General features: G+C 36.2%; 1 protein-coding gene across 3 annotated transcripts in view; it reads right to left on the reverse strand.

Annotated features, from left to right (window-relative positions):
* ZC3H14 (zinc finger CCCH-type containing 14) overlaps positions 1-27,425 on the reverse strand; it is a 40,145-nt gene extending 12,720 nt beyond the window's left edge. For 2 of the 3 annotated variants that reach the window (XM_081317774.1, XM_081317773.1), the window contains exons 1-12: positions 27,280-27,425; positions 20,859-20,901; positions 17,608-17,722; positions 16,473-16,513; positions 15,979-16,174; positions 12,601-13,021; positions 6,810-6,970; positions 6,272-6,372; positions 5,353-5,508; positions 3,493-3,567; positions 2,895-3,054; positions 1,967-2,190 (exon numbers count right to left, since the gene is read on the reverse strand). In XM_081317774.1, the coding sequence (XP_081173900.1) occupies positions 1,967-2,190; positions 2,895-3,054; positions 3,493-3,567; positions 5,353-5,508; positions 6,272-6,372; positions 6,810-6,970; positions 12,601-13,021; positions 15,979-16,174; positions 16,473-16,513; positions 17,608-17,722; positions 20,859-20,901; positions 27,280-27,315 (1,729 nt within the window). In that variant the 5' untranslated portion in view covers positions 27,316-27,425. Of the gene's footprint in view, positions 1-1,931; positions 2,191-2,894; positions 3,055-3,492; positions 3,568-5,352; positions 5,509-6,271; positions 6,373-6,809; positions 6,971-12,600; positions 13,022-15,978; positions 16,175-16,472; positions 16,514-17,607; positions 17,723-20,858; positions 20,902-27,279 lie in introns of all 3 variants that reach the window. The other variant, XR_014025131.1, reaches the window with a different exon arrangement.
* Between the last annotated feature and the right edge of the window lie 368 nt (positions 27,426-27,793).

Consider the following 27,793-nt stretch of genomic DNA (forward strand, 5'->3'; position numbering starts at 1 on the left):
CTGATTAAAGAAGCAGCTCTGATTTACCCTCCCTTTGCTGGAAACAATGTCTGATCTCTTTTATAAGATTCCTATGAATCCTGTTTACGAAACCTTGAACCTCTGACTTCTAGATGGCTGACAACATTGACATGACTCTTGGAACTCTGATTCGGATTTGGACTATTCTTCTGCATGTTCCTATTAAAAGCAAACTCTTCGGGCAAACTTCTGTTTATGATTGAAACCTGAAGCAGGATAATAAACCACCGCAAAGTAGTGCCTCTCACAATCTCTTGAATAGATTGTGAGGATACCATAGCCTATTACATGAAAAACTATTGAGAGAGATCAAGCAGTATCTAAAAACTATTGAGGGATCAAGCAGGATCACTAGACTCATATTACTCTCTCCCTTGTTCCCACCGAGGAACATCAACCAGAACCACCAAGAGCCTTGGTGGAGCAGTGGGCTAATGCCTCCTTAAGTAACACCAGCTGCCTGCAATTAGTGCAGGTTCGCATCCCACCAGGCTCAAGGTTGACTCAGCCTTCCATCCTTCCGAGGTAGGTAAAATGAGGACCCAGATTGTTGGGGGCAATTAAGCTGACTTTGTAATAATGCCGCTTGGGGTGTGTGTGAAAGCCCTAATAAGCAGGCATATACACAGAATGAAGGCTACTGCTAAGCTTGTAAGCCGCCCTGAGTCTTCGGAGAAGGGCGGGATATAAATGGAATTAAAATAAATAAATAAATAAATAAATAAATAAATAAATAAATAAATAAATAAATAAATAAATAAATAAATGTCCCATACCCTTGGCCTGGAGTTCCTCAGTAAACCAAGGAAATTCCTTGGATCAATGGTCATAGAGAGGCCACTTAGGAAGAATCCTGTCAGGTACCACAATTAACCCTTTATTCCAAAGCTCAGCAAGGCACTCAGTAGAACTGTCCACCAGCACTTTGGAAAACTTCCTAAGTGCCCTTTGGAAATCAATAGGGACCATTAGGCTTCTGGAATAACCTTATCAAATACATCCCTCCTCCCTGCAGATCCACAGCACCAACAAATTCCTTCATGGTCTCCCTCAAGTAAGCTGACCATGAAAAGAATTGACAGAGAATTCCCCCACATCAGATCAGGTTCATTTGTTCAGACAAAAATCACATCTAACACATATGGATGTTGGGCCCATAATTCCAAGAACAAGTCCATAATTGTCATGGTGGCCATGAAACTCATGAACTGCATCACTGCTTCTTAATAAACTCAATTTAAAATCTCCCAAGGCCAGAAGTCTAGGGAGTCGCTGTTATTATCCTGATGATGCAGTTAAGCAACTTAGATAGGGAAGATGCATAGCAGCGAAAGCTTAACTCACTAAAAGCACCTCATATCCAGTTATCTGCAGGACAATGTATCTTGTCATCTGCAGAGTAATCCTGATGACAATCCATTTCTCCTCCTCTAGCATAGATTCATGGCTGATGCGACCACTGAAATCTGGCTGGGCAAAACCCTAAGATGAATATATCAACCTCCTTGCTGGTGAAGGTCTCATTAATAAAAGCAGGTTTGTGTTCATCCATAATGAGGTTGAGGATGAGAAGAGACGTATTAGATATCAAAAAACAGCCAAAACCTAGGCAATAACAAGATCTTGCTACTTAATTCTTGAGATAAGGAGTATAGAAGCAGAGACTGGCCTTAGGCTTTCAATCTCCCTTCAGCAAGGGAAGGTCATTGTCTCTTTTCCCATGTGCCATAGTGTGTGGAGTCATAATTACAATCAGGCAGAAGAGATAAATGAAATTATGTTCTTTTAAACTTAAAACGTTCTGTAAAAAAATAATATATCCTAAGAAATTTGGCTTAAGATATTAGTTTTTGCATTCCTGCCTGTAGTTTAATTTTCACTTGCCCCAAGATATTTTGCAATCAAGTTACCATAAAGACCTTATTAATGAGGATGAGAGTGTTACCATCTGTGCTGTCCAGCTGTCTGGATATAATGTGCATCTGTTGTGTGCGAAGGTTTCTTAATCCCTTGCTGCCTGTTGTTTTGGATGGAATAGGCCTAACTCCCTCCATAAGATTCAGTTCTTCCTCCTCTTGATCGGATAAGTACCCAGGAGGGCTGGGGACTCCATCCAAAGTGACTATGAACTTGGGACTAGCAGGCTTCTCTGACAGCATAAGCTGCTCTCTATAACAAAACAATAAAGAATTGTTTAAGTTACTGAAACAAGATCAAAGGAATGGTAATTGATACCAACAATTCAAGCTGAAAATGACTTGATGACATATAATCAATCAAACATAATTCGTGCAATCAATACAACATAATTATTTATAAAATACTTTTTAAGGCCCTAAAAGATTTCATGGATGAAACGACTTCCCTCCAAAATGTACAACATCCTTAAAAGGGAAATGACACTTGTGTCTCATATCCTTAGTTTGGGCAAAGAAGGAAGTCTATCCACTCTTCATAATTCTGTTCTGAGCATGCTTCTTGACTAGAAAAGTTATGACTAGTAGAATCATCCATCCAACCACCTATCTCTGAGGGCAGAAAATTCTTCTGAGCTACAGAGTTAGAAGAGACTGAAAATATTTCACTGCATACAGAGCAAAAACCACAACCACCAGTCCTTAGTTCTGGAACCTAATATTCATTTTGTGCAACACACTATAGTACGTGAATTACTGGCATAGATAGATTAATCAGGGACTTAAGGAAACATATGAAATAAGTCTACCACAATCTCTTTCTCTCTCTATAAAGTGTGCTACCTTCACAGTTAAGGCAAGCAATGACCAAATTCACTATTTAGATATGCAGTATGAATTTGCCCAGTTTCCAAGTTTATTTCTCTATTGAACTAAAAGGAGTGATATTTTTTTTACCGTGTCTGAATGAGCCGTCCTGAAAGTGCCTGTAAGGCATCTGTAGTTTTGTTCCCAACTTCCAGATTTCTGGGTATGGTGACCTCCTCAGACAGCTTCGGCTTCTTCAAAATAAATGATCTTGTATCTGTGTGGATCACTGATTCCAAGTCATAATAATCTAAATCAGAGAAAATGGCAGATGTCTCATAGAGCCTTGAAATCAACAACATACTGTAAATGGAGAGTAAGCAAAAAGCTACTCAATAAAGATAAATCATGACTACCGATCATCAAAAAAGTGGCAAACTACTCTCTGCTTAACAGACAAAGCTATTCAAACAACCAAGGATTCTGCAGCTTCTTAACACAGGAGCCCTAAAGAAATAATAAGTGTTATAACACAGCAAAGCCCAACAGTAACAATATGGTGTTCTTTCTGCAAAGCTATAAGTAAAATAAGTAAATAAAATAAATAAAAGTTTCATAAGAAGTTGGACTGATAATTCCTGCTGCAGCAGGAATTTTATCTACTAAAAAAATTCAGAAAAGAAATGCAGTTCTTTTCTAAGAGTATAAAAATATAAGATAATGCTTAAAAATATCAGCCACAACTAACCTTCAGTTTTTTGTAATATGTCTTCAGTGCCTGGCTCAATCTGGAGACGGGAAAAGAGTTGCCTCTGTTGGGTTCCTAAAATAAATTAAGAATGCAGATGAAGTTTCCTTCTTCGTCAATTCAACTTAGGGAACAACACTGTAATAACTTGCCCCATTTTTGACAACTTATTATTTTCTGCATCTATCTCTATGAGACTGTTCAAATGAAATCTCCCCCAAATTCTATTTGGTAGGAAGCTGAATGTAGCCACTAGGCTTGCACCCTATCTCTATTTTCATAACTGCATCTCACAAAATTCAGGACATTACACTGTTTTAAGTTTAAAAAAAAATAGATAAATTCATGGAGGAAGCTAATCATTCAAATTTACAGTAAAAGCACACAAATCAGTGTATTTCTGGACCACATTAGCTTTGCACAATTCTATCTATCTTATATATTAAGCTATAATTTTAAATAAATCTGACAAAATATTTATTTTCACAGGCACTATTCCCTAATAAACATATTTTGCATTTATTTTTCAAGACAAGAATTGTACTTCAGAAACGGAGAAATAATCAAAATGGAATAATTGCATGTCTCAATTCCTATGAAGCAGGTTGGTTCCTTTAAACATACGGCAAGGCTCCCCAACTGCCAGGCCAAGGACCAGGACCAATTGGCGACTTGTTGTGCTGCCCTGCTCACTCACACACACATGTAACTGTGGTTTAGTGAGTTTATTAATATTTCCCAGCAGTTCCCTTCACCAAAAAACCCAGAATTGTCCCAATTAAGTCCAGCCACAAGCAGACCAATGTTAGTCCAGAGAGCAATGGCCAAAGAGTCCACAAAGCACCTGAAAGTTTCTCAAACAAAATAAATTCTCCAGGCAAACTTAAATCTATAACACAAGAGAGCTCACGAGTCAAGAAAAGTCCAGTTTCCAATACACAATTCAAATCAAGGCAGAAAACACACAGCTAGGAAACAAACACATTGTTCCTAGCAACTCCTCCCTCTGTCTGCTGTGCTAAGTAGCTAGCTTCCAGGGCAGCCCATCAAGAAGGACAAGGCTTTCTCCTCTCGAGTAGTCTGGCTGACCTTCTCTGCTTCTGCCTTTTCTCTGCTCTGCATGTTTTTGGATCAAGTGCAGAAGGCAGTTCCTCCTCCTCCTCCTCCTCCTCCTCCTCACTGACAATCTGCAACTGCATGTTTTCCTCAGCTGGAGCATCAGCCAAATCCCTTCCAGACAGCTGCTTGAAGCCATCAATTAATTCAGCTCCTGATGTGCCAAGAACTGGCTCATCCTCCCCTGAGCTGACATCTAGGGAGGTATCTGTGGAATCATCTGGGGGAGTCATCACATCTATTTGAAAACGAGCCACACAAGCAGTAGGAAAGTACACAAAGCTTTATTTGCATAGTCACAGGATAGGGTTACATCCATGAAACCATCCCCTACCCCTGCCACAATTCAAAGCCAAAAAGGTTGGGGACTGCTGAAATACGGTAAAAATTCATTTCCTCCCCATCCCATTTCCTCGCTCAGAAATATTATTAGGAGAAGGGAAGGGGATTGTCTTAAAATTGTGTTGAACTATCTCAGAACAGTGATGCTCGCAATGAGAAACAACGTGCGATCTAAAGAAGCTTCTTTTATATTCTCCAATATACATATAAAACTCATTTGGCACCTTCTGTGTTTCTGTGCTCATCTAAGTATGTGTGAATTATTCCGGATGTGAGAAAAAGGTTGAAATATCATTCTTCAAAGAGTGCATCTGACAAGGCTCCACTACAATATCTCATTATCAGTCAGGTGTAATTGAGCTTTCTGTTCACTCGAGACTATAATGGAATATTCAGCACTACCTGGAATTCTTCCTAATGTCTGTTCTCTTGGTTCTTCTTCCTGTATCTGAGAGTTTACTCGGCTTGGTTGATTCTGGCCATGAATCACTTCAAGGAGGGCTTCTTCATGAGAAGTTCGAGTTCTGGGAGCCACAGGAACTGTCTGCTTTGGTGGGACTTTCCATAAACCAAAACAATATGTTATACAAAAAAGCAAAGAATAACAGGTATTTTATCCCAAATTGTGATCTTTTAAAAATACTGTTAAATTTAACCCAAACAATTCAGTTCCTAACTAGGAAAACTACTAATTTCAAGGTATTTTGAATTTTCATTATAAAACATTGGGCTATCCAATGTGCACATACGCATTGTGCTATGGGATTATTCAGGTAATTTGCAATTTTGACTTCCAGCATTCCTCATTGGTTAAATAGGCAGGGATTACTAGGAAATGTCACTGTTCACACAGCATACTTATTTAGTTCACGGTTAGAGGAGATAAGCTTTGTACAAATAATCTGGTTTACTGAGAGATTAGATTAGTTCCAAACAGACTTAAGTCTGGTTTTGGGAACTTCTTATCAAGGTCAGTTGGTAAGACGGAAAGAGGGTCCTTAATGACCCCTTAGTATTCACCACCACCTCAGCAGGCTCACAGCTAGTGAAAAAAGGTAGAAAGGTAATAGGAAAGAAAAAAAATAAAAATTTAACAAGTGCCAATTTACAAGCAAATTTTTGCTTGTAAAAGGGCTATTATGGATAAGGGATATGGGCTAAAAAAAATTCAAAAGGAGGATCATATTAATGTGTTGCAGCAAAAAGCTTGTATCACTCTAAATAAAAACTAACTCATTTTGCTCTAAGTTCTTTTCACCAGATGTGTACAGTATCATTCTACATTCACACTTCCATAGAAATCATTCACAAATTGATCTACCTGTAGCATAATTAGTTGTCTTTGTAACCGATTCCTGAGCTTCAGATATAGCTTTCAATATTAAATTCTTATTAGCTTGTTTGGAAGGTGGCAGTGAAGGCCTAAATGATTGAAATAAAACAGATATAAGGATGTTTAATTAATAACCTCCCTTTTTAATTACATATTTATTTTTTGCCACATATCATTTTCAAAAAAAGGATTGAAATCCATAGAGATACATTAACAGTCACTCAGCTCAATGGTGGCTAAATGGTCACTTTTTCTCCTTCTCATGGAGATACTTCTATTCATCTGTGCATTCAACCTTGCAAAGTATGCTACATTTCACAGCCACTTTATAAACTGGGCCTCAAAACTATTATCAGCAAAATCAAGTATAGAACCTGCCTGAACCAGAATATATGAATCTAAATGGGCCCTACAGGATCACACCAGAGGCCTATCTAGACTTTATTGCTGTCTAACATAAAGCTACTGGTTATAAATGGTAGTATAATTAGAAAATACTTAAAAAAAATAAGAGAGAGATCACTACCTTCTTTCAGGTTTTGCAGGCACAGAGACACTGCTGGAGATGCCTCCCAGTCGCAGACCATAGTCATCTTCCTCTTCTTCTTCCTCTCCATCATTACTGAACCGTTTCACTTTGACTACTGAACTTACAACTGGGAGTTTTCTCTTCCTCAAAGTTTCCTCCTGCAGATAATAGGATAATATTTTATTTGATAAATCTGATCTGCCAGTCAATGTATTTCCAGGCCAGGGTAACTTCCGTGTCCATTTTACTTTGAAGATTTATGTAAAAGATTTCCTGATTTTTCAGGAGTACCAGCACTTTTTATTTCTTTCCTTTTGTATTCCCTTCCTGCAAATTACTAAGGGATCACACAGCAGGACAAAATAAAAGAATATCACACAATAATATGTTCTGAGAGCAGTCCCATGCATATTGAAAACAAGAAAAGTTTAAAACTCCTCTGTTGAATCCTTTTTTAAAACTAGATGATGCTAATATGAATTGATTTGTGCCATTTGATTTAGATGCCCTGTTTTCCTAGACCAGGTTTTAGGGGAGATACATAGTAGAGAACATTGTCTATTTAGGATGTTTTAATATGTGCACATGTGGGTATGTGTGTGTGGAGGGAGAGGAAGAGGTGGGGGAGAGAGAGAGAGACAAGAGAATAAAGTGGCTTAAAACAACAAAAAATGCAGCATGGGAATGGGATATTGGTTCCCCCGTAAGACTGTGTTTAGCATGTTGACAGCTACTCTTCATAAAATGATTTCAGAAGTTTTAAAGAATCTTAAACATCTGCCTTTAACATCTGCAAGCCTGAAAATGTTTTTGCCCCTTGAGAAGTCCAAAATACAAAAATGGCTGATTTTTTTTTACTCCACTCACCTCATTGTGAGGATTTTCTGGGGTGAGGGTAGGGATGCTAATGAGCTATATGTAGTCTTGGCTTAGTTTTTGCTCCCTTTAAAGAAACAGTGGTAATCGCCATCAAGAAGGCAGGACAAGAAGCAATGGATGGAAACTAACCAAAGAGAGAAGCAACCTAGAACTAAGGAGAAACTTCCTGACAGTTAGAACAATTAAGCAGTGGAACAACCTGCCTCCAGAAGTGGTGAATGCTCCAACACTGGAAGTTTTTAAGAAGAGACTGGACAACCATTTGTCTGAAATGGTATAGGGTTTCCTGCCTGAGCAGGGGGTTGGACTAGAAGACCTCCAAGGTCCCTTCCAACATCATCATCATCATCATCATCATTATTATTATTGTTGTTGTTATTGAAGGCTGTTGCTGGCCCTGATCAAGTAACAAAAGTCAGGACAGGACTTTAAATTATAAACATGTGAAGGAGGAGATTTTTAATCCAATTATAAAAATAACAATAAAATCAAATTTGGATAGAGTAAAACTTTGTCCAAAGCTACATTTCTTTTTGAAGAGGAAAAAACATTCTAGCTGTTTTGCATAATAAACAATACAGTAACAGTAGAGTAAAAATGACAAACTAGATTATACTTTGGGAGGCGGGGGGGGGGAATGTTTATTGATTTTGTTTAGATAATTAAATATTTCTATCCCATCTGGCATGTATTTTATCCCAAGGCAGCATATAGAATGAAAATTTCTTATTCAAGACAATATCAGTTCACATTTGGAGGACAGATTCTGCATATTTATTTTATACCCCCACCCCTTCCTGTTTCCATACAAAATATCACAATGAAGGAACATAAACAGATTCACAGAAGCATTCCTCAATATTCTAGTACTACTGGTATTTTTCCATAAATGTTTTTGATTCAACTTTATCTATGGAAATTCTGTCATCCAGGTCATGATTGTCCCAAAAATGCTTTTTCAAAAGGCAACTGGACTTTCTTTGTTTTTCCTTGAACACATTTCCTTTCTCATCCAAGAAGCTTCTTTAGTTCAGTTCTGATCTATCAGAACTGAAGAAGCTTCTTGGATCAGAAGCGAAACATCTTCAAAGAAAAACCAAGAAAGTCCAGTTGCCTTTTGAAAAAGCATTTTTGGGATTCAACGTATTAAGTAGCCTTTTCCAACTATATTCTGAGCACACATTCAGCAATTATGGATATTTTAATCTGATGCACCTGGAAGGCAACATATTTGTTTCAAACATTTAGAATCTCCGAGCTGGATAATTCCCAGATCAATTAGTTCAATTCTCTACCCCATACTTTATATCACAGCTTATATTTAAAACAATGCCAAATAATTGGCAAGACAAATTATATTTCCATTGCTCTTTCTTTTCTGTTTTATCTTTCCAGATGTTAAGGTAATAACTAGATTTCACTGTAATAAGGGACAATTATGTGTGTGTGTGTATGTGTGTGTGTACGGGTGTAGGTATTTGTATGTATGTATGTAACTTGTGTATATGTGTGTTATGTATGGGTATGGGTATGCTTTCTTTTGAGAGCAAGCAATAGAATTTCATTTTTAATGTGTGCCAATGTGCTCACGGTAAAAAATGACAAGGTTATCTTTTGGCATACAACATTACTTTGCTGGACTTTCAAAATTCAGTACATTTGTAGCTCCTTTTTTCTTTAATGTATTCATATATATAAATATCGCATTTGATCTCCAAGGCAGAGCAATGCAGTATACTGAGGAGTGAGATAATGTCCAAGATAAGATTGCTCACTATATTTTGTAGAACAGAATTTGAATAAGAATTTGAATGAGTCTTCCTCATTCAAACTAATCACAATCAGTATACTTTAAATTCAAGCACTGTATTATGTGTGCACAATGCTGGGAAGGATGTAACATAAACGGGATTAAGATAAGATAAGATAAATACATGTATGCAGTCTGAAACACAAATCACAAAAGTTTTGTTTTGTTTATAAGAGAGTAAATTCCATTGTAAAAATAACTCACAGCAAATCTTTAAAAATGCAATACTCAAAATATCTACAATGGCAATAAGATAACATTGAATAGATTTAAATTTTATGCAGGGTTCCAAAATTCCCAGAAATCTTTGTGGATGATTTATTATCGGTCTGAACAGGTTATAATGGAGAGGAGGAAAGATAAAAATTAGGAAAGACAAGAGCCAGCAAAAGATTGGATTTGTATAAATTTTTGTGTATAAATTACAAAATGCAGCTTAGCTAGCAAGCTTTTAGATCAGAATCTAAATATAATATACAGAAAATCTTCCTTGAGCATATTTCATATATATATATATATATATATATATATATATATATATATATATATATATATATATATATATATATATATAAAACCAAAGGATTAGAAATGTGAAATGTGTTATCGTAAAAAGCTCTATTGATATCCCAATTATTTGTCCATTATCAATGCCCCATGAAAAACTTGAGAACATGACATCTGGTTATACATCAAGCAGGTACAGAAGTCTTCAATAACAGTATATTCTTAATAAAGGAAAGGCAGCAACAATTACCATCCTGACAGACCAAACAATCTGAGGTTAATTTCCTTTGGTAAATAGCTGTTAAGCGAATTTGTTTTGAAAAAATACAGGAATCATATATTTTATGAACAAAGTGCTGCTGTCTGAATTTTGTGCTAGAATTCCATTCCACCAACAATGAAATTTGATTCCTAAAAAACATATTACCCCATCTATAACAGATGAAACCTGACAATCTGACAGATCACATAGTAGACTCACAAGCAGTTCCTTTCCAAATAAATCAGTAGTACCAATTTTTTCCTTTATGTGAAGACTACAGTGTCATCAAATGTTTTGAAGATCTCCATATAAGACAGGTGTTAGCAATGCAGTGTTTGGGGATACTGTAGGCCACGACCTTCCTTCATACAACCTCTGAAAGACCCCACACACTTAAAAGTACTTTAAAAGATTGGCAAAACCTCACAGGATTTTAAATGAGAAAAATAAAAAGAATCACTCTCACATGATTTAGTCACTTAAATTTTGTGGGGAGGGGACTTGTACTATTTACTTACAATCCCACCATGGACTACCCAAATGGGAACATTTGAGAACATGACACTATGTGCTGGATGAATTTTATAAAAGGCCCAAAAGGCTTACAATCTAAATTTGATAGAGCAAGAAACATTAGAAAGGGAGAGGCAAGGGGGTCAAGAGATGAATATTGTTTATTAATGATCAGATTTGTTTCTCAGTGTTTCAAACTGATGTACAAAGATGAAAACATATGACAGGAAAATAAGGTAAAGTACAGACTGTAAACGGCAACAATTAGCAACCAGAAAATACACAGTAGACAGTAGCAAACACAAGTATCAACTAGGAGATCCTAACTAAAAATACCCATGAAATGAATCAAAATCAAAGCTGATGCACCTTCCTCGTATTAATTCCAGTTTAACAATTGCACCTTAGAAATTAAATAGCAATTGCACATATAAACAAATATATATACAATATAAATAAATATATCGACAAATTCAGTTTTAACGTAGAGGAATAGCCTCTAAGAGAAGTCAGGACCATGCTATTTAGAGGCTAAGGCCTTGAACCTAAGCTGGAATAGATCAATAAGCAATGAAATTTGTGGACTGCCAACACTAGAATACCAACTACACCTTTTCTTGAGGTGGTGATGCATGCTTTAGTTATATCCCAATTTGTGTTACTGTAATAGTTTTGACACTTCAACTAGCCCAGAATGTTGGGACTGGTCATAGGAGTTAAATTACAGTTTCGCTCACTTTTAGTCTGTTTCTGAGGCTATGATAAAGCCATTTATTATTAGCCATTTGTTATTATTAAAACCATCAGGAGAAAATCTACCTACCACTATTACCACACATCTTCTTATAAAGAAAAGCTTTCTTGGTGGCATCCTCAAGTTTTGAACCCTTGTCATCTGAAATTAAGCTAGCATCCCCTTTTCTTTTGTCCCTCCCAAACTATCTGATTTAGGATCAGAACTCTTTAGAAAATTGCTGGGATACTTCTGGAACTGTCAGATGATCATGGCTTGAAGAAATAATGGTTTCCTGAGTTCTCTGGACTATTTTTCACATACCTAGCTGGCTATGTTCAGTAGCACATTTCCATTCAAGTAGGAGTGGCAGCTATGCCTATCTTTATATGTATTATACTTCCCATCTAAAGCATCAATATGATGTGCATGATTCCATTTTGTCCTCACAACAACCCTGTGAGGTAGGCTGAGAAAGTGTGATTCATAAGGCTTCCTGGCTATGTAGACAACTGAACCACTGACAGGAGTAGTGGAATGCAGCAGTGCACAAAAATAGTGAGAGAGAGAGAGAGAGAGAGAGAGAGAGAGAGAGAGAGAGAGAGAGAACGAACTAAATTCAGATGTCCAAAAAAGTGTCTAAAACTCTAATTATATATCTCACACTGACTAAGAATTGTCCACTCTTGACTATCTGTACTCCAAGATTTTATAGGAGAGTTCATGGAAAGCATTTCCCAATGGCAGAATATATGAAACTATTTGATTTAGTCCTAGTCAATCAATCAGTGGAGTTTGTCATGCTGGAGTTGTAAACGCATTGGTCCAATCAAGCCAATGACCAGAAGAATAAAATTACGACATCTATTTGCCCTTTTAGACCCAAAACACGTATCCACAGACACTTTTCACCTCTAATCCATAAAGCATCTAGAGCCTGAATGCCACAAAGTTTACATGCCAGTCATGAGATATTTTTGACCAACATCACTATGTTTAGAACAGGAGACCTCAGGTATCCATGGAGATCTCTGTTTGTTGAGTGCATGTTAAATACTGGCATAGCTTGGACTCACATACTTACCTCACTGCTAATTTTATCAGCATTCCCTTTTGAAGAGGGCTGGTAACTCTCGGCCAAGCTGTCAAGTGCATCTGGATCACAGAGCTGGATGGTTTCCTGTGACCTATCACCCTGTATATTAAGCTGCTTGCCAGTCTGCAGGTTGCTTGACTGCGGCAACCTCTGCAAGTGAACACTCCCTTCGGTATTTCGACTAGCGGGTGGACGGTAGATTTCAGCCGTTGGGCGTGAAGAGCCATATGTTACTGTAACCAGAGGCTTCTTCCGAGGTAACCGATTCTCCTGTATAAAATTCAGATCTTCATCAATGAGATCATCTGGCTCAGGCTTAATGTCAATCACAGCTTCCAAGGAGGATAGCTCCCGTAAAGGTTTTACAGTTGACATTAACAGGGATGGTGACCCATCATGACTGGCTTGCCTGTGGAGAAAGAGGGAGATTAACTTTGTCTCCCATCTTTTAAGAAACAGCTTTGCAATAAGAATAATGAGAAAGCCAATAGTAAAATATGCACAAATATAATTTACAAATTCTGTACATCATTTGTTCATCTTAGCTATTGATAAGGAGTAAAAGGGCAACAATCTCATCTGCAAATGGCATTTATTTGACTTGACATTAGGGGGATTCTCCATTTTTCAATTAATTCCAACTGCTCTCACAACTATGATATTTACAGAGGCAGGTTCTACTGAGCTTAATTTATTCTAAAGATGCAATGACTAACATAATATTTTCTGGTGCTTCCCTGGAACTTGCCAGGCCAAACATATTTTTTATATCTCTTTTAATTGAAAAAAAATGTAAAAGCAAAAATTAAACAAGTAGCAGAGTTAAAAAGGAAAATAAGCTGGGGTAAGTAGGTGAGGAGAAAAACTAGGCAAACAAAACACAAATTTCACACTCGAGAGTATACATACATACATATGAATATTTATGTAATTTTAAAGAGAAATACAGGAAAGATAGCTGTCCTACTGTATCTTCTATCCATAACAACTTTTGTAAACATGAAAATAAATTTCGAGGAGAACCATTCATAGCATCCCTAATAAATGCTGAACAGGGTTAAGCATATTTAATCTTCACTGTAGGATTTTCAAAACATTTGATTGAACTTTCAGACAGATCCAATAAAACACATCTATTAGTTTTCCAGTATCTGGAAAACTGATATCTGGCAAATCGATATTTTATGTTGTATCAATTTATATGCCTTAGAACATATGGATAATAAATCAGTAACAGAATTCATTATGAAAAATTACTGAGTGATTTTCTCAATTTCTTACAACATTTTCTATTAAGCATAGCCTTAAGCATAAAGTTTAGGCAATCGATACCAATTCTTTATAATCACATCAGCATAATCTAGAAATTCTACTATATGGTACAATTTTAGCAGAATAGACTGCTACATATGGATTATCTTTGTAGTGAATTTTTGATAACCTGGTAAAAGAAATTTAAAGAAATTCCCACACAGTCAAAACAATCAAATCCCACCAGATTTTTAGGGCTTTTAAGATAACCTTCTGTGCTTTAAGTAGCTATATAATGTTCATTAGATTTCTTAGCTTTACATTTAGTGTAAAGTGAAAGACAGATGATCCCGAATTTAAGGTAATTTCACTTGACCCAAAAGGAAGACTGCATAGAAATAAATACTGGTACTCATTGTTTAGTGACGACAATTGACAACTTGATTAAGTGAAGCATAAAAATCATGTGACCACGACTGTGCTTATGAATTTACATAGAATACTGACTGTAATAGCAAACACATGACTGAGAGCCATGCTGCAACCATCCTGTATGCAGGTCACAAAGCTATTTTTTATCATTGTCGTAAGTGTGAACAGTCACTGTCCGAGGCAGTCACTACAGGATTGTAATGATCAGGCTCTTTTCTTTGTTACATGACAGTTTTCAGCTGAAATCCATTCCCAAATGAAGGTTTATGTGAAGTATTTACATATGTATATGCCAAAATGTACATTTGTGTATATATACCTATGAGAAAGCACAAACTCAAAAAGAACTGAACGGGGCCAAAGGCAAAAAAAATCATATTAAATGACTAACAACTAGTTAATATTAATTCCCAATAAAACAAATCATTTAATACGTAATAGCTGAACTGGAAAGAGAAGGGGGAGAACAAAACTTGATAAAGTTGAGGAATAGAGTTAACTGAACAGGAAAGAAATAGAAAATATTAAAAGAAATGTGTTAAATAAAAATGTCGTCCCATTACAATAACATCCATTACCAAATAACAGGTAATCTTCAAGCTTATTTTCAAAGGCTTTTATTTATCCTTCTGCATTTTTATCCATTTACCTTGTATCTTCCATTATTTTCAGTGAATTTAACACTCCTATACAGGTAATTATTTGGGGAGGGGAAAACATTCATAAATACAACACACATACAATTTCTCTCTCTCTCTCTCTCTCTCTCTCTCTCTCACACACACACACACACACACACACACACACACACACACACACACGTAAATGGATTTTATTGGCTTTCTTTTAAAAAAAGCCATGAGAGGCTTTAATGCAGTGTTTTGTTCATAAATGTGGTCATTTAGCCAGAAAGAGATACAGGTAAGCTGGGGAATAAAAATGAACTATCTAAAAAAGCAGAGATGATGCTCAAGGGCAATTTCATCAATCAGAATGAATCTCCTTGCTTTTTTTTTTTTTGAGTGCCCAAATTGTCACTCAAGCCTTTTGAATTCTCAAACTGTCAAATGTGGCAACTGCTCCTTTTAAGAAATTCAGCCTTAAAGACAAGTTTACATTGAATTGCAGCACCTTACATTATTTCAGTTATCCTTCCATCAGTACTTTACCATAGACTAATATCCCCATAATGCAGATGTGCACCTCATTTTAAGCTAAACAGCCAACAATGATTTATGGATTATTCATATGCTATTATGTCCCATGTTCCTTCTCTTGCATCTCAGGTCTTTTGATTCCCTTTTATTTCCAATTTCAAAGAAAGCCATCTGTCTGCTTTCAAGATTGTAAATTGAATTTAAAAATATGTTTGCAGTCCTGAAACATATACAAGTGATTGTACGCATGAATCATTTGTTTTCTGGATTGGTCGCAATGAAAAATAATGTTTATCACTAAATAAGAACAGACAGAAAAATACACAAGAGGAGAAGAGAAAACACCAGCACAAAGCTTTAGTTATCCTGGGGCATTATACTTGAGGGAATCAGGCAACAGCAGCTATCCGTAAGACTATTCAGTAATTTTATCATGTAGCCGAGATCTCAACCACAAATGTGTGATGTACAATACAGTTCTTCAGCAATGTATCACTAGCTCCTAATAATTCAGTGAGAATCTTACCGAAGAGCAGCAGCTCTCTGTTCCTGAGAACTTGTAGAAACTCGGAAGTCAATCCTTTCAGGTCGAGAGCTCGAGACTGTAAGAGGCTGTAGGATTTCTTCTCCAGTCCTCTCCTCATCCCCACCTGATGCACTTTTGCCAGAAGGGAGACTGCTCTCAAAAATGTTAGAGTCAGAAGATTTTAGGTTTGTGGGCTCTGGGAAAAGAAATAAAATTTGTTTCATCTCAAAAGTAAGGGTGGTATTTATACAGAATTGCAAATTGCCTTCCACTATGGATTCAGTAAAAATAAACCTCCTTTTATTCATACTGTACAAGAAACAATTTTTCAACTTTATATAACACTTTTTATTGTTCTTCTTGTCTAGACCATTATAACCTTGTCTAAATAAATGAATATTTTTAAGGAATGCCAAAAAAATTATATGAAAGTATGTACACACAGATTCTTTTCTCAAGAGTTATCTCAAAGATGTCATGTAGCTCTTACTTACCTGTAGTTACAGACCGAAGTTTATCTAAGACACCATGAAGCCTGAAAAATAAGAAAATATTTTAGTAAATTTTAAATTACAACAAATCAATTCAAGACCCCAGAGTTACATGTAGTTGCTGAAGGCCCTGAATGCAGCCCAGACGAGCTGTCACCAAACTGTATTTTTTTATCATAAAGTGGGAAAATGGGTCATCATATTATTTGTAATTACATAGGAAGGTATTATAAATTGATATGAAATCAAAACTAAATTTATTCAGACCTTACTTTTTTTTTAATCCTAATCCTGTCTACTTTCTGGAATATGGATCCAAGTATATCACACAAAGATGAAATATGGTTCCCAGCTGCTCAAAACATGCACACTTCTTGTTTTAATTAAGGTTTTGAAAGGCAGTGTAAAAGGGCTTTCTAAAGATAATTTAAGTTTAAATTAGTATCTAATACTTCCTTTCAATAATCTTGTGTTGTTCTGTGCATCTTAAAACAGATTTACAGGAAGAAAGTCTGTTTAAGCTTTGATTTTTAAACTCCAAAATCATTATACTTCCTCTGCCTACCTTGATAACATTTATTTTTCTAACCCATGAAAATAAGTAGATTGCTGTCCACTGCACTGCAACCTTTTCAGACTGGTGTGGGAAATAGAAAATATTTATAACTGCACAGGAATAAATATTATTTATTATTTAATATTTATAAATATTAAAAAAGTATAAACCTGTATCTTCTCTACTGAAAATTGTGTGGCCCCTGGGGGAGATGTTTATCTTGTTTTTGCAAGTATCATTTTTTTCTTGAGCATGCAAATTATAACATCCCCATTCAGAAAAAAAAATTGGTGTACATTTTTCAAAGATAATCTGAGAAGAATAAAATATTTCAATGTAAGAATTCTTAACCTAAAGATTTTCTCTTTCTAGAAGAAAACATTTTATAATCAACGTTTCCAAAATTTACAGCAGAACAATAGGAAAAAATGACCTACAGAGGAAAAAAAATAGGAAAAATGTCCCCCTCCCTTCTCCAGAAGGCTTTTCATTTTTAAGGATTATTTTTACAATGCTGTAGTGCTGTATTATGTGCGTGCCTTATAATAAAGACATATATTGGAACAGATGGAAGATACATACCATACAGTAAATCTCACAGTGTTGTTTCCTAGAAAAAGGGAAAGATCCTCTGTCATCTGCTCCTGGCTCTTCTTATTGGCCACCATGACCATAATGTAATCCGGCAGTTCCTCATCTGATTTAAAGAATAAAGAATAAATCTAAAAATTAAATGTTAAAGCAGCAACTATAGGTTTATTTATTTATTTATTTATTTTAATTCCATTTATATCCCGCCCTTCTCCGAAGACTCAGGGCGGCTTACAAGCTTAGCAGTAGCCTTCATTCTATGTATATGCCTGCTTATTAGGGCTTTCACACACACCCCAAGCGGCATTATTACAAAGTCAGCTTAATTGCCCCCAACAATCTGGGTCCTCATTTTACCTACCTCGGAAGGATGGAAGGCTGAGTCAACCTTGAGCCTGGTGGGATATGAACCTGCACTAATTGCAGGCAGCTGGTGTTACTTAAGGAGGCATTAGCCCACTGCTCCACCAAGGGACCAAGGTTTATCTACTTTACAACGCTTAGTCTCCCAATAGGTTAATCAAACTATTTTCCTGCCTTCATTCTTAGTCTATGAATGTGATGCACAGAGATCAGGAAGAAAAACTTGGTCTTCAACTTTCAGGAAACAATGGTGAATTGAAGACGACTCTGTAACAGCGGAGCTGATGGCCAAGGAGCTGATGAATGGATCAGTTTCTTGGAAGTCTGTCCTGATCAAAAGGGCCAGGATTACCCACAGGCTGTCTCCAGTTTTTATAGCTCGGAGAGTCTGGATAAAATCACCCTGCCTAAGCCGCAGTTTGTCACTTTCAAATGGACAGTGGATTCGCCAGCTTCCTCTCATTACTACTTTAAAAGGTTGCTTATTAACAATTTTCTGCTTGTAAGAACCTTCTGAAGGGCAAGTTTCATTACACCGGGAGAATTTCCTTCTACCTGGAATTTTACTGGATAAAAATGTTTTATGTTAAGTTTAAGGTTTAAAAACAAAAACCTTAGCTTTTGGAAAACAGCAAGAGGAGGACTAGAATGTTGATTTTTGGAAAGGGGCTATATGGACTTCTAGGAATATTTTTTATGGGATATTTAAAATTTTAAAAAAGAATATGTGAAATTGTAAAATAAGTTGTAAGAAATCATCCAGTGGGAAAGTTTTGCTGATTGGAAAATAGACATACAATAAGAGGGGAACTTGAAAGTTGATTAGAGGGATCCAAAAAGAATTAAAGATTACAATGAAGGAGAGCCATTAATACAAGGGAACGATATTATTTGACTACAGAAATTAAGGCTGCTTGGGAACAATGTAGAAATACCTACAACTTTGTCTGATACTATGAAAATAGATATAGGAGGCAGCTAAGTATTGTGCAGCAGTATGGAAAATCCATGAGATACTGATCTCTCACAATGCATTCTTTGTAAATATAATTCATTTACATTTTATATATTATTACTTGGTTTATACTAGCAGCTTTAGATATTACTTTGATGTAATTTTAGATGCTGTCATATTTAATATAATTTTCATGTTTACATTATAATTTAATTTAGGCTGTATCCTAAATCTCACTTATAGAAGTTAATTAGGTTGTTTTACAAATGAATTTTAATTCTGTCTTAAACTTTATTTTGTTTAGCATCTGTATTGGTTTATTCTGCAATAAAATTGAACTGAATTGCATGCGAGAGAATATACAAGAACAAATTTTACTGAATAAAACAGAGACCAATATAGATTTGAATGTGGATTTGAAAATGCTAGACTACAAGAGTGATATGGAAAAGGATTTGAGAACAGCTGATGTCTTAATAACTAAAGGAGACATATAAATAATAAATCGGAAGAATCATTTGAAAAGTTTCTTATTTTGGATTTACAAAATAGATGCGTTAAACTACTGAAGTTGTTCCTGAAAGCAGCCAAAAAGAAAATGATAAGAAATTAAGGTGAAACATTTGATGGGATTAAAGAGCAAGCTTTATAAACGTAAACTGTGGGAATATAAAATGAATTTGTCTGACCAAAGTTAAAATGAATATGCTGTGGTTCCTGCTAGCTATTAATGGAATTGCTTTTTTATTAGGACTAAATGACGAGACATTAAAGATCTGTTTATAAGGTAAAGGTAAAGGTAAAGGTTCCCCCGCACATGTGTGCTAGTGAATTCCAACTCTAGGGGTCGGTGTTCATCTCCGTTTCAAAGCCGAAGAGCCAGCGCTTGTCCGAGGACGTCTCCGTGGTCATGTGGCCGGCATGACTAGATGCCAAAGGCGCACGGAATGCTGTTACCTTCCCACCGTAGTGGTCCCTATTTTTCTACTTGCATTTTTACGTGCTTTCGAACTGCTAGGTTGGCAGAAGCTGGGACGAGTAACAGGCGCTCACTCTGTTACGCGGCACTCAGGATTCGACCCGCCAAACTGCCGACCTTCCGATCGACAAGCTCAGCGTCCTAACCCACTGAGCCACCGCGTCCCTTTCTGTTTATAAAGGGGAAGGTAATTTTTTTGCTTAATTTCTTAGAGAAAGTGATAAGTACAAATAACAAAATGGATTTATTTGATCAAGATCAAAACATATGTGTCATTAATTTTGGTAGCTCTTAATAGACTGTGGCTGATTAGGACTGAGCAATGAGGTTTTTTTATAATTTGATTATTGGTAAGATGGAAGAGATGGAAGAGATTATATTTTTTATTGAAATAGTAGAGGAGCTATTAAGAACTGTTTAAACTTATCTGGAGGGAGAGGGGAGTCAGTTTTTACATATCTTTTTATTTTCTTTTTCCTATCTGTACTTTTCTCATTTCTTATATTGTTATTAGTTTTTATTAGTATTTTACCATTGTATTGTAAACTTCAACAAAATTATTATTTAAAAAATTGCTCTTCAAATAACAGTTGGACCATTTTTTTCCACATCAATCTGTCTCTCAAACAAGATCATTATCTGAAGCCTTTCTCAAGTGTCACTCCTTTTTAATGATAGTTTTTCCAACTATGAAATGCTTTTCATTTTTTATTTTCCTACACTTTTTAAAACTGCTAACGCTAGCATCTCAATGTCTAGCATTCTGTTAACGTAGTTTATATGATTTTATTTTCTATTTTTATAATTATTTGCTAGCTGTCCTAGAAGCCAGATTTATGGAAGAGGAAAATGATACAAATTGAGCAAATAATTAAACAGCCTACATATCAATACAATATTTTGTATATTTTCTATTTTTACAGGTAAAATTTCTATCAAACTTACCAACATAAGCTCCTAGTTCCTGTAACTTTCCCTTTATAGCACTCTATATGAACAGGACAAAAAGGGGGGGAAACAAAGAATGCTTACTTACAAATCATAAATATTCTGAAGTTGTTTCAAACATCTCAAAAATGAAATGTTAAATATTTTTTTCAAGGAATTACACACGAATAAACATTTTTAAAAACTTAATGAAGTATATTAGTGCAAGTGATAGGACTGTACATGCCCTGAAAATAATGATCTAAACTATAATAAATTATAAAAGCAGAGAAAGTTAAATGATAAACAGCTTTAACGGAGTCGTAGGTTCATAGACTGCTATACTGCATATGATAACCAGATATAATACTTTGGAGATATAGTATATTTCATCTGAGTATCCTTAAAGTTAGGAAAAATCAATTATAAAATAGTCAAATTACATAATTAGGCTTTAAAACATGAACTATAAGAAATACATAGAAATGGGGTAAGAAGGAAAAATTAAAAACAGAATTGATTCTCAGCTACCAAAAGAGATAACACAATCAATTGTTATCTACAAGCTAAAGGTTTTGCAAGTGAGATAAAGCTTATGTCTTATGTTATAAGCAGCTAATGGACAAGTCCCAGAGTAAACAGACCAATACCAAGAGAGACTGCAAAACGTCTGAGTTTTGAAAAACTCCACCGGCTGAGTGAGACCCTCCTTGATCAGTGATTATATATAATTATCAACAAGGAACATAAATAAATAAATAATAAATAATATCCTAAATAAAACTCAGATGACTAACTGCCTCTTTGAGCTATCTGGTCTGGGCTGAGGGGTTTAATGTTTTTAAATTGTGATTTTAATTTTTGCGGCTAGACTTAATTTAATTTTAATTTTATATTGTATTGTTTTTAAATTTTGCCTTGTAAACCGCCCTGAGTCCTTTGGGAGTAGGGCAGTATATAAACCGAATAAATAAATAAATAAATAAATAAATAAATAAATAAATAAATAAATAATAAGTGTAGATCTCATCCTTGAATTGCTCAATATCTCTCACAGATTCTGCAGTGTAGGATTGTTCAGTTTGGTTAAATATATTTCTGCCTTAACTTGGTGCCTAACAACTCTATATGCAACATACACAGAAACTGTGTACAACTTACCCACAGTGGGTCATAGAATGCAGGCATCCCCAACTACCCCTCCCTAGAATTGCATTTGCAACCCTTAAAATATGTTGAGTTCACATGCTGAATTTCTGTGGGGGGAAAATAGTAATGGAAATGCAAGGCTTTTTACAAGGCAGACGATTCTCAGACCCATCCCTAAATCTAAAATTGACCACACACATAAAAAAGCATAACTTTCCAGTTCTACTCCTTCAAGTGATATCATCACATCTTCAGAAAGCCTTTTGTGGCCTGTCAGCAGGTTAGAAAATTGAGTTATGACTTTCAACCCAGGGGAATAAGCAGGGGAAATTGCTTATTATTGTACTGAGACACAGCATAATTAGATTTAGCATTATGTTTTCAAACTCAGACCATAGTTTAAACTAAGATAGAGCATCTTAATGACAACTGCACGTATGTTTGCTTTTCATTTACTTTCTTTACACCATCCATCACTGAAGCCCCAGCTGGGGTCATGATGGTAAATAGAAAGGGTGCTAACCTATAGTTATTTCCTCGTCTTCTAATACAGAGCCAAAAGCAACTACTAAAATCAAGGTTAATAAGGGCAATATTATATGCCCTTCTAGAAATTCTGAATATTTACACAGCAGTCTTCGTCCAATAGGATTAACCAGCAAGTAAATGTGCACGCAAATGCTTATTATTACCCATTCTGTAGGTCTTGCCTAGGATCTTTGGTCATGTAGAAGATAACTGCAAATTTGCTTTATGTAGACATAAATCTGCAATACTAAAAGCATATAATCTATTTTTTATATCTCTGCCCTGTTCACCGCCCTGAGTCCTTCGGGAGAAGGGCAGTATATAAATAAAATTATTATTATTATTATTATATTATTTATTATTATTATTATTATTATTATTATTATTATTATTATTATTATTATTATTATTATTATTATTATATAATCCACATATTTAGGTCATATTCCAAGGAAAAATAAAACATCCATTTAATTATATATTTTAAACTGTTCCGAAAACACAACTCCAGCATAGGATTACGGTATATGATTTAAAAAATGAGAAGTGGGTTGTGCTCCTTGCAAACCTTACATAAAAGTAAATCTCAACTGACTGCATGTAGCCTTTCTTTCAAGTAATCAGTGTCAATTGGATTGAGATGGGTGGCTATGAAATTGAATAAATAAATCATGCAAGGAATCTCACTGTTACATATTTTTCCTGACAAAAATTTCCACCCCTAAAACAGGATATTCTACACACCTACTTAAATTAAATGCTTGAGAAATTACCCAAGGTTACTTTTTCAGATACTACAATACAATACAGTACAGTACTTGACTTCCAATCATTCATTTTGTGACTCTTTAAAGTTACAAGAGCACTGAGAAAAGTGACAAGTGGTTTTCACACATGACCATTGTAGCATCCCCATGGTCACATGATCAAATTTCAGGTACTTGGCAACTGGCATGTATTTATGGCAGTTGTGCTGTCCCAGGATGGTGTGATCACCATTTGCAATCTTCCCAACTGGCTTCCAAGAAGCAAATCAATGAAGGAAGCCAGGCCCACTTAACAACCACATGATTCGTTTAACAACTGTGCCAATAAAGGTCATAAAATTGGGTGCCAATCACTTAACAATTATCTTGTTTAGCTACAGAAATTTTGGGCTCAATTGTAGAAGTAAGTCAAGGACTACCTGTGTTCTGACTTGTATGCTATTCACTATATTAACAATAAGGTTAAGGTAAAGATTCCCCCGCACATGTGTGCTAGTCATTTCCAATCACTCCAATCTGGGAGTTGAAGTCCACAAGTCATAAAAGGGCCAAGTTTGAAGACCCCAGTACTAAAGAATGGTGCTGCAGCTGTGCTTCTACATTCTCTGAAGCACTTTTTGAAGATCAAGTCCAAAGCACTGCACAATCCTAATACTTAGTTAGCTATTTGATATGAAGTTAATTTCAAGCAAACAGCTTTCATAATGTTTTATAAGCTGACTAGAAGGATCTGTATGACTGAACTGAAGTACACATTTTTGGGGTTGTGGACCATGATGAAATGGTGGGCTATTGTTACTTCTGCAGAACCAAGTAAAGAGTTAACTAATCACTTTCTTGATTGAGCCAAATATCCTAAATTATCTGTTCATGAAAAGTTTTTGTTAGATAAGTTTTTGATTGTTCATACTCAACAAATTTGCTGAGCAAATGAGACAGAATTAAATACCCATTCTTGCATACTACCTAGAGAAAAATAGTAAGAGAAAAAAATAACTTTGTAGGAATTCAATTGAACAAAAGGAAAAAGATGTTAAGGCACATTTATTTCACCGTGAAATAAAAATTGAAAAACTTTGCCATTTCTTACCAAGTAAACCTAGTTTCACTAAATGGACTACTTTGTTCTTTAACAATAAAGCTAATCAAAACCAAAGATCTCTGCTCTCCACGTTACTATAGTAACCATGCTGAGATGATTTCTGTACCTCTAGGAATTGCATAGAAGAGAAAATTATGCTAGGTAATTTGAGAAAATGAAATAGAGCTTTTCTTGTCACAACAGCATTATAACAGAAATTCTGGCCTGTGACAAAATCAAAAGCTTTATTTTGACTAGAAATGTATCCCTTCACTATTTTTCTACATAGCTACATTTGTATCAACAGAAGTATTTTCCAAATCAGTGCTGAATATGTGGGGATTTCCAATTTACAAAACATTTTTAAATAAAAAGCAGATTTTATACATTTACTTTTATAGACACTGGTTATCCATTCAAATTTTTATGAATAATGACTATTTCAATCCATAATTAAAAAATCAAAATAATTTAATAACTTATAATTTGCTCATTTATCTGGAACTGCTATAGTCCTATAAACATTTAAGCCTCTTCACAAACTTTTCCAAGCACCAAGAATCACTAGCATGTAAGCACAGTTGATTGTGCAGTGCACCAAGACCCTACATTCTCCCTGCTTTTTCATTTTCTAACTTCCTGTCAAGCACAAGAGCTGAAGATCTGCACTTTCATGTGCTTGAACACACAGCCATCTCAGTATACAGAATGAAGAACCAGATTCACATTCAAGTAAATATGAGTACAACTCCTCTTCGGACTTCCTTGCACAATCCATGGAAGTTTAAAAGTAAAAAGGCAAAGCTTGTGCAGTGGAAAGAACAAATACACGCACCCTAATCCCATGTGCCTATATATTTGAAAGAATTTGTGAGATGGCCTTCATTTTCACACCAGAGTTCAGTGGAATCATATATGAAGAAAGCTCCAAATTATTTAGGAAGAAATGGAAGATTCTTAATTAAGACTGCTGATGGCAAGGAACACTTTCCTAAGCTGAAGTCAAAATCATTGAGCAACACAAGATTTAATGAATTTAAGAACTGTCCTGAATCAGACCACAAGTCAAACATTCTATTCTTACAATAAATCGCCAATCATATGCCTTGAAAAAGCCAGCAAGCAAGACAACACCCACCTGTTTGTGCTCCCCAGCCAATGATAGTTAGGTGTATTGCTTCTGATATTAAAAGTACATAACCACAGTCATGACTAATGGGCACTGATTATCTTTATCTCCCCTCCATGAATTTGACCTTAGTATTCTCTTTCAAAACTCTCCAAATTCATAGATAACACTGCTTCTTGTGGTGGTTATCTTTGTATTTCCATTACAGGGTAAGTGAAGCAATACTTTCATGCATTGTTTTTCATAATATTTACTAAAGAATTGTTTATTATTTAAGGCTGTGAATAATACTATAGGCTACTATGAGAAAAACTGTCCTTGATTACTCTCCTTGCACCATAAATAATTCTGTGTATCTCTTTTTAGTAAATATTATAAAAAACAATAAAATATAATTTAGTACACAAAAATAAAACTGGACAGTATCCATACAACCACAAAATTATTAAGCATATCAACAAAAAGGAGGAATTGTCCTGAAGTTTTGTAACCAGTACAATTCCAGAAATGTGATGATATTGCTCAGAAATCTTTTTATGCCTTTGCTGGAAAAAAAGACTAGTATATCTTATCTTTAAAAATATTTCTTTAAATGATCTCAAATATTTTCTTTATAGTGCAGTTGTTCCATACTTTTCATTACCTGGAGCACCTCTTCTGCAGGTTTTTTTTTCCAATTTGAGGACATGCAGTTTGGATCAAAACTGTGCCCATTATAACAACATTTGAGCCAACAGATTTTAAGACTTTATGATTACTTACTTTAGTTGCTTCACTTTGAGTGAACTGACAAGTCAAAAATGGTGTCTCCTTAGATTTATTAGATTATATACCACTTTTCATTCAGGAGAATGAAATGATACAGTGTTTTCTCCTCACCACCACTCCATGAGATGTGTTAAACTAAGAAAGAGTGATTGGCCCCAAGTTAGGCACAGAAGCAACCGGGGATTTGGGCTGGGAGAGAGAATATTTTTTTATTTTTTATTTATTTTAATTCCATTTATATCCCGTCCTTCTCCAAAGACTCAGGGCGGCTTACAAGCTTAGCAGTAGCCTTCATTCTATGTATATGCCTGCTTATTAGGGCTTTCACACACACCCCAAGCGGCATTATTACAAAGTCAGCTTAATTGCCCCCAACAATCTGGGTCCTCATTTTACCTACCTGGGAAGGATGGAAGGCTGAGTCAACCTTGAGCCTGGTAGGATGCGAACCTACACTAATTGCAGGCAGCTGGTGTTACTTAAGGAGGCATTAGCCCCCTGCTCCACCAAGGCTCCACCAAGGCTCCACTAGATACGTTTATTGAGAAAGACACTAACTAGCCACAAAGGAAAAGGAGATTATAGGATTAAATCTAATGAACGTGCATCAACATGAATAACTACAGCTTCCTCCTCCTAGATTTTTATTTTTGTATACAAAATTGCATTTTGACTGTCCTTTAGCGACACGCAGCTTGTGGCGCCCATTAGTTTCTAGGGATGAAGCGAGGAGGAGGAGGAGGGAAGGTGACACTTAAACCTCGGAGCAACCCCGGAAAAGAGGCCCACGCGCGGCAACCGTTTTGGACAAAGCAACGTTCGGCCCTGCCATTGGTTGCGGGGAGAACGAAGGGGAGCCAGTCGGGGTCCCCGCGAAAAAGGAATGTGGGGAGGGGGAGGGGTAAACGCTTCATCTCGCTCCAAATTTTCCTCGCCCGCCTTTCTCTTCTGGTGAGGGGGGGGGTGTCTCCTGCAGCCCTCACCATACGCCACCCCACCGAGGTTCGCGTCTCTCACCCGAATCTTCCGGCTGATCTCGGTGCCGATTTCCATGCCCACCGACTTGGCCGAAGGCCTCAGTCCCCACTCTTCCCGAAGCCTGCTAGGCCCGAACCCAATCCGGTTAAAGGCTGGAAGACGCAGAGAGAGAGAGAGAAAATGAGAAAGAGAGGCAGGAAAAAAAGACGGGACGAAACCCAAACAGGCCTCCGCTGGCAGCGCCTCCTTTTGGTAGTGAGGCGGTAGTGGCAAGTACTCAGGAAAGAAAGCTCCTCCTTGCGGGCCTTACTGGACTCTAGCCGAAGCGGAGCGTCCACTTGAGGAAGGCGGCGGCGGCGGCTCTGGTACTAGCGCGCTCACCACAAGAAGCTTCTCTGAGCTGATGCTTTTTTCTGGGGCGGCAGTCGTCTTGTGGGTTGACTGTGCAACCTGTTCAAGTCTCCTGGTGAATTAAAAACATAATTGTCAGCCGAGCAGCTATTCACCTTTGGTGGGTTGTTATGGCAACCTTCGCCACCAAAGGGTGTGTCAG

The sequence above is a fragment of the Vipera berus genome (genome assembly GCF_964194415.1).
Source record: "Vipera berus genome assembly, chromosome: 1".
Lineage (NCBI taxonomy): Eukaryota > Metazoa > Chordata > Lepidosauria > Squamata > Viperidae > Vipera > Vipera berus.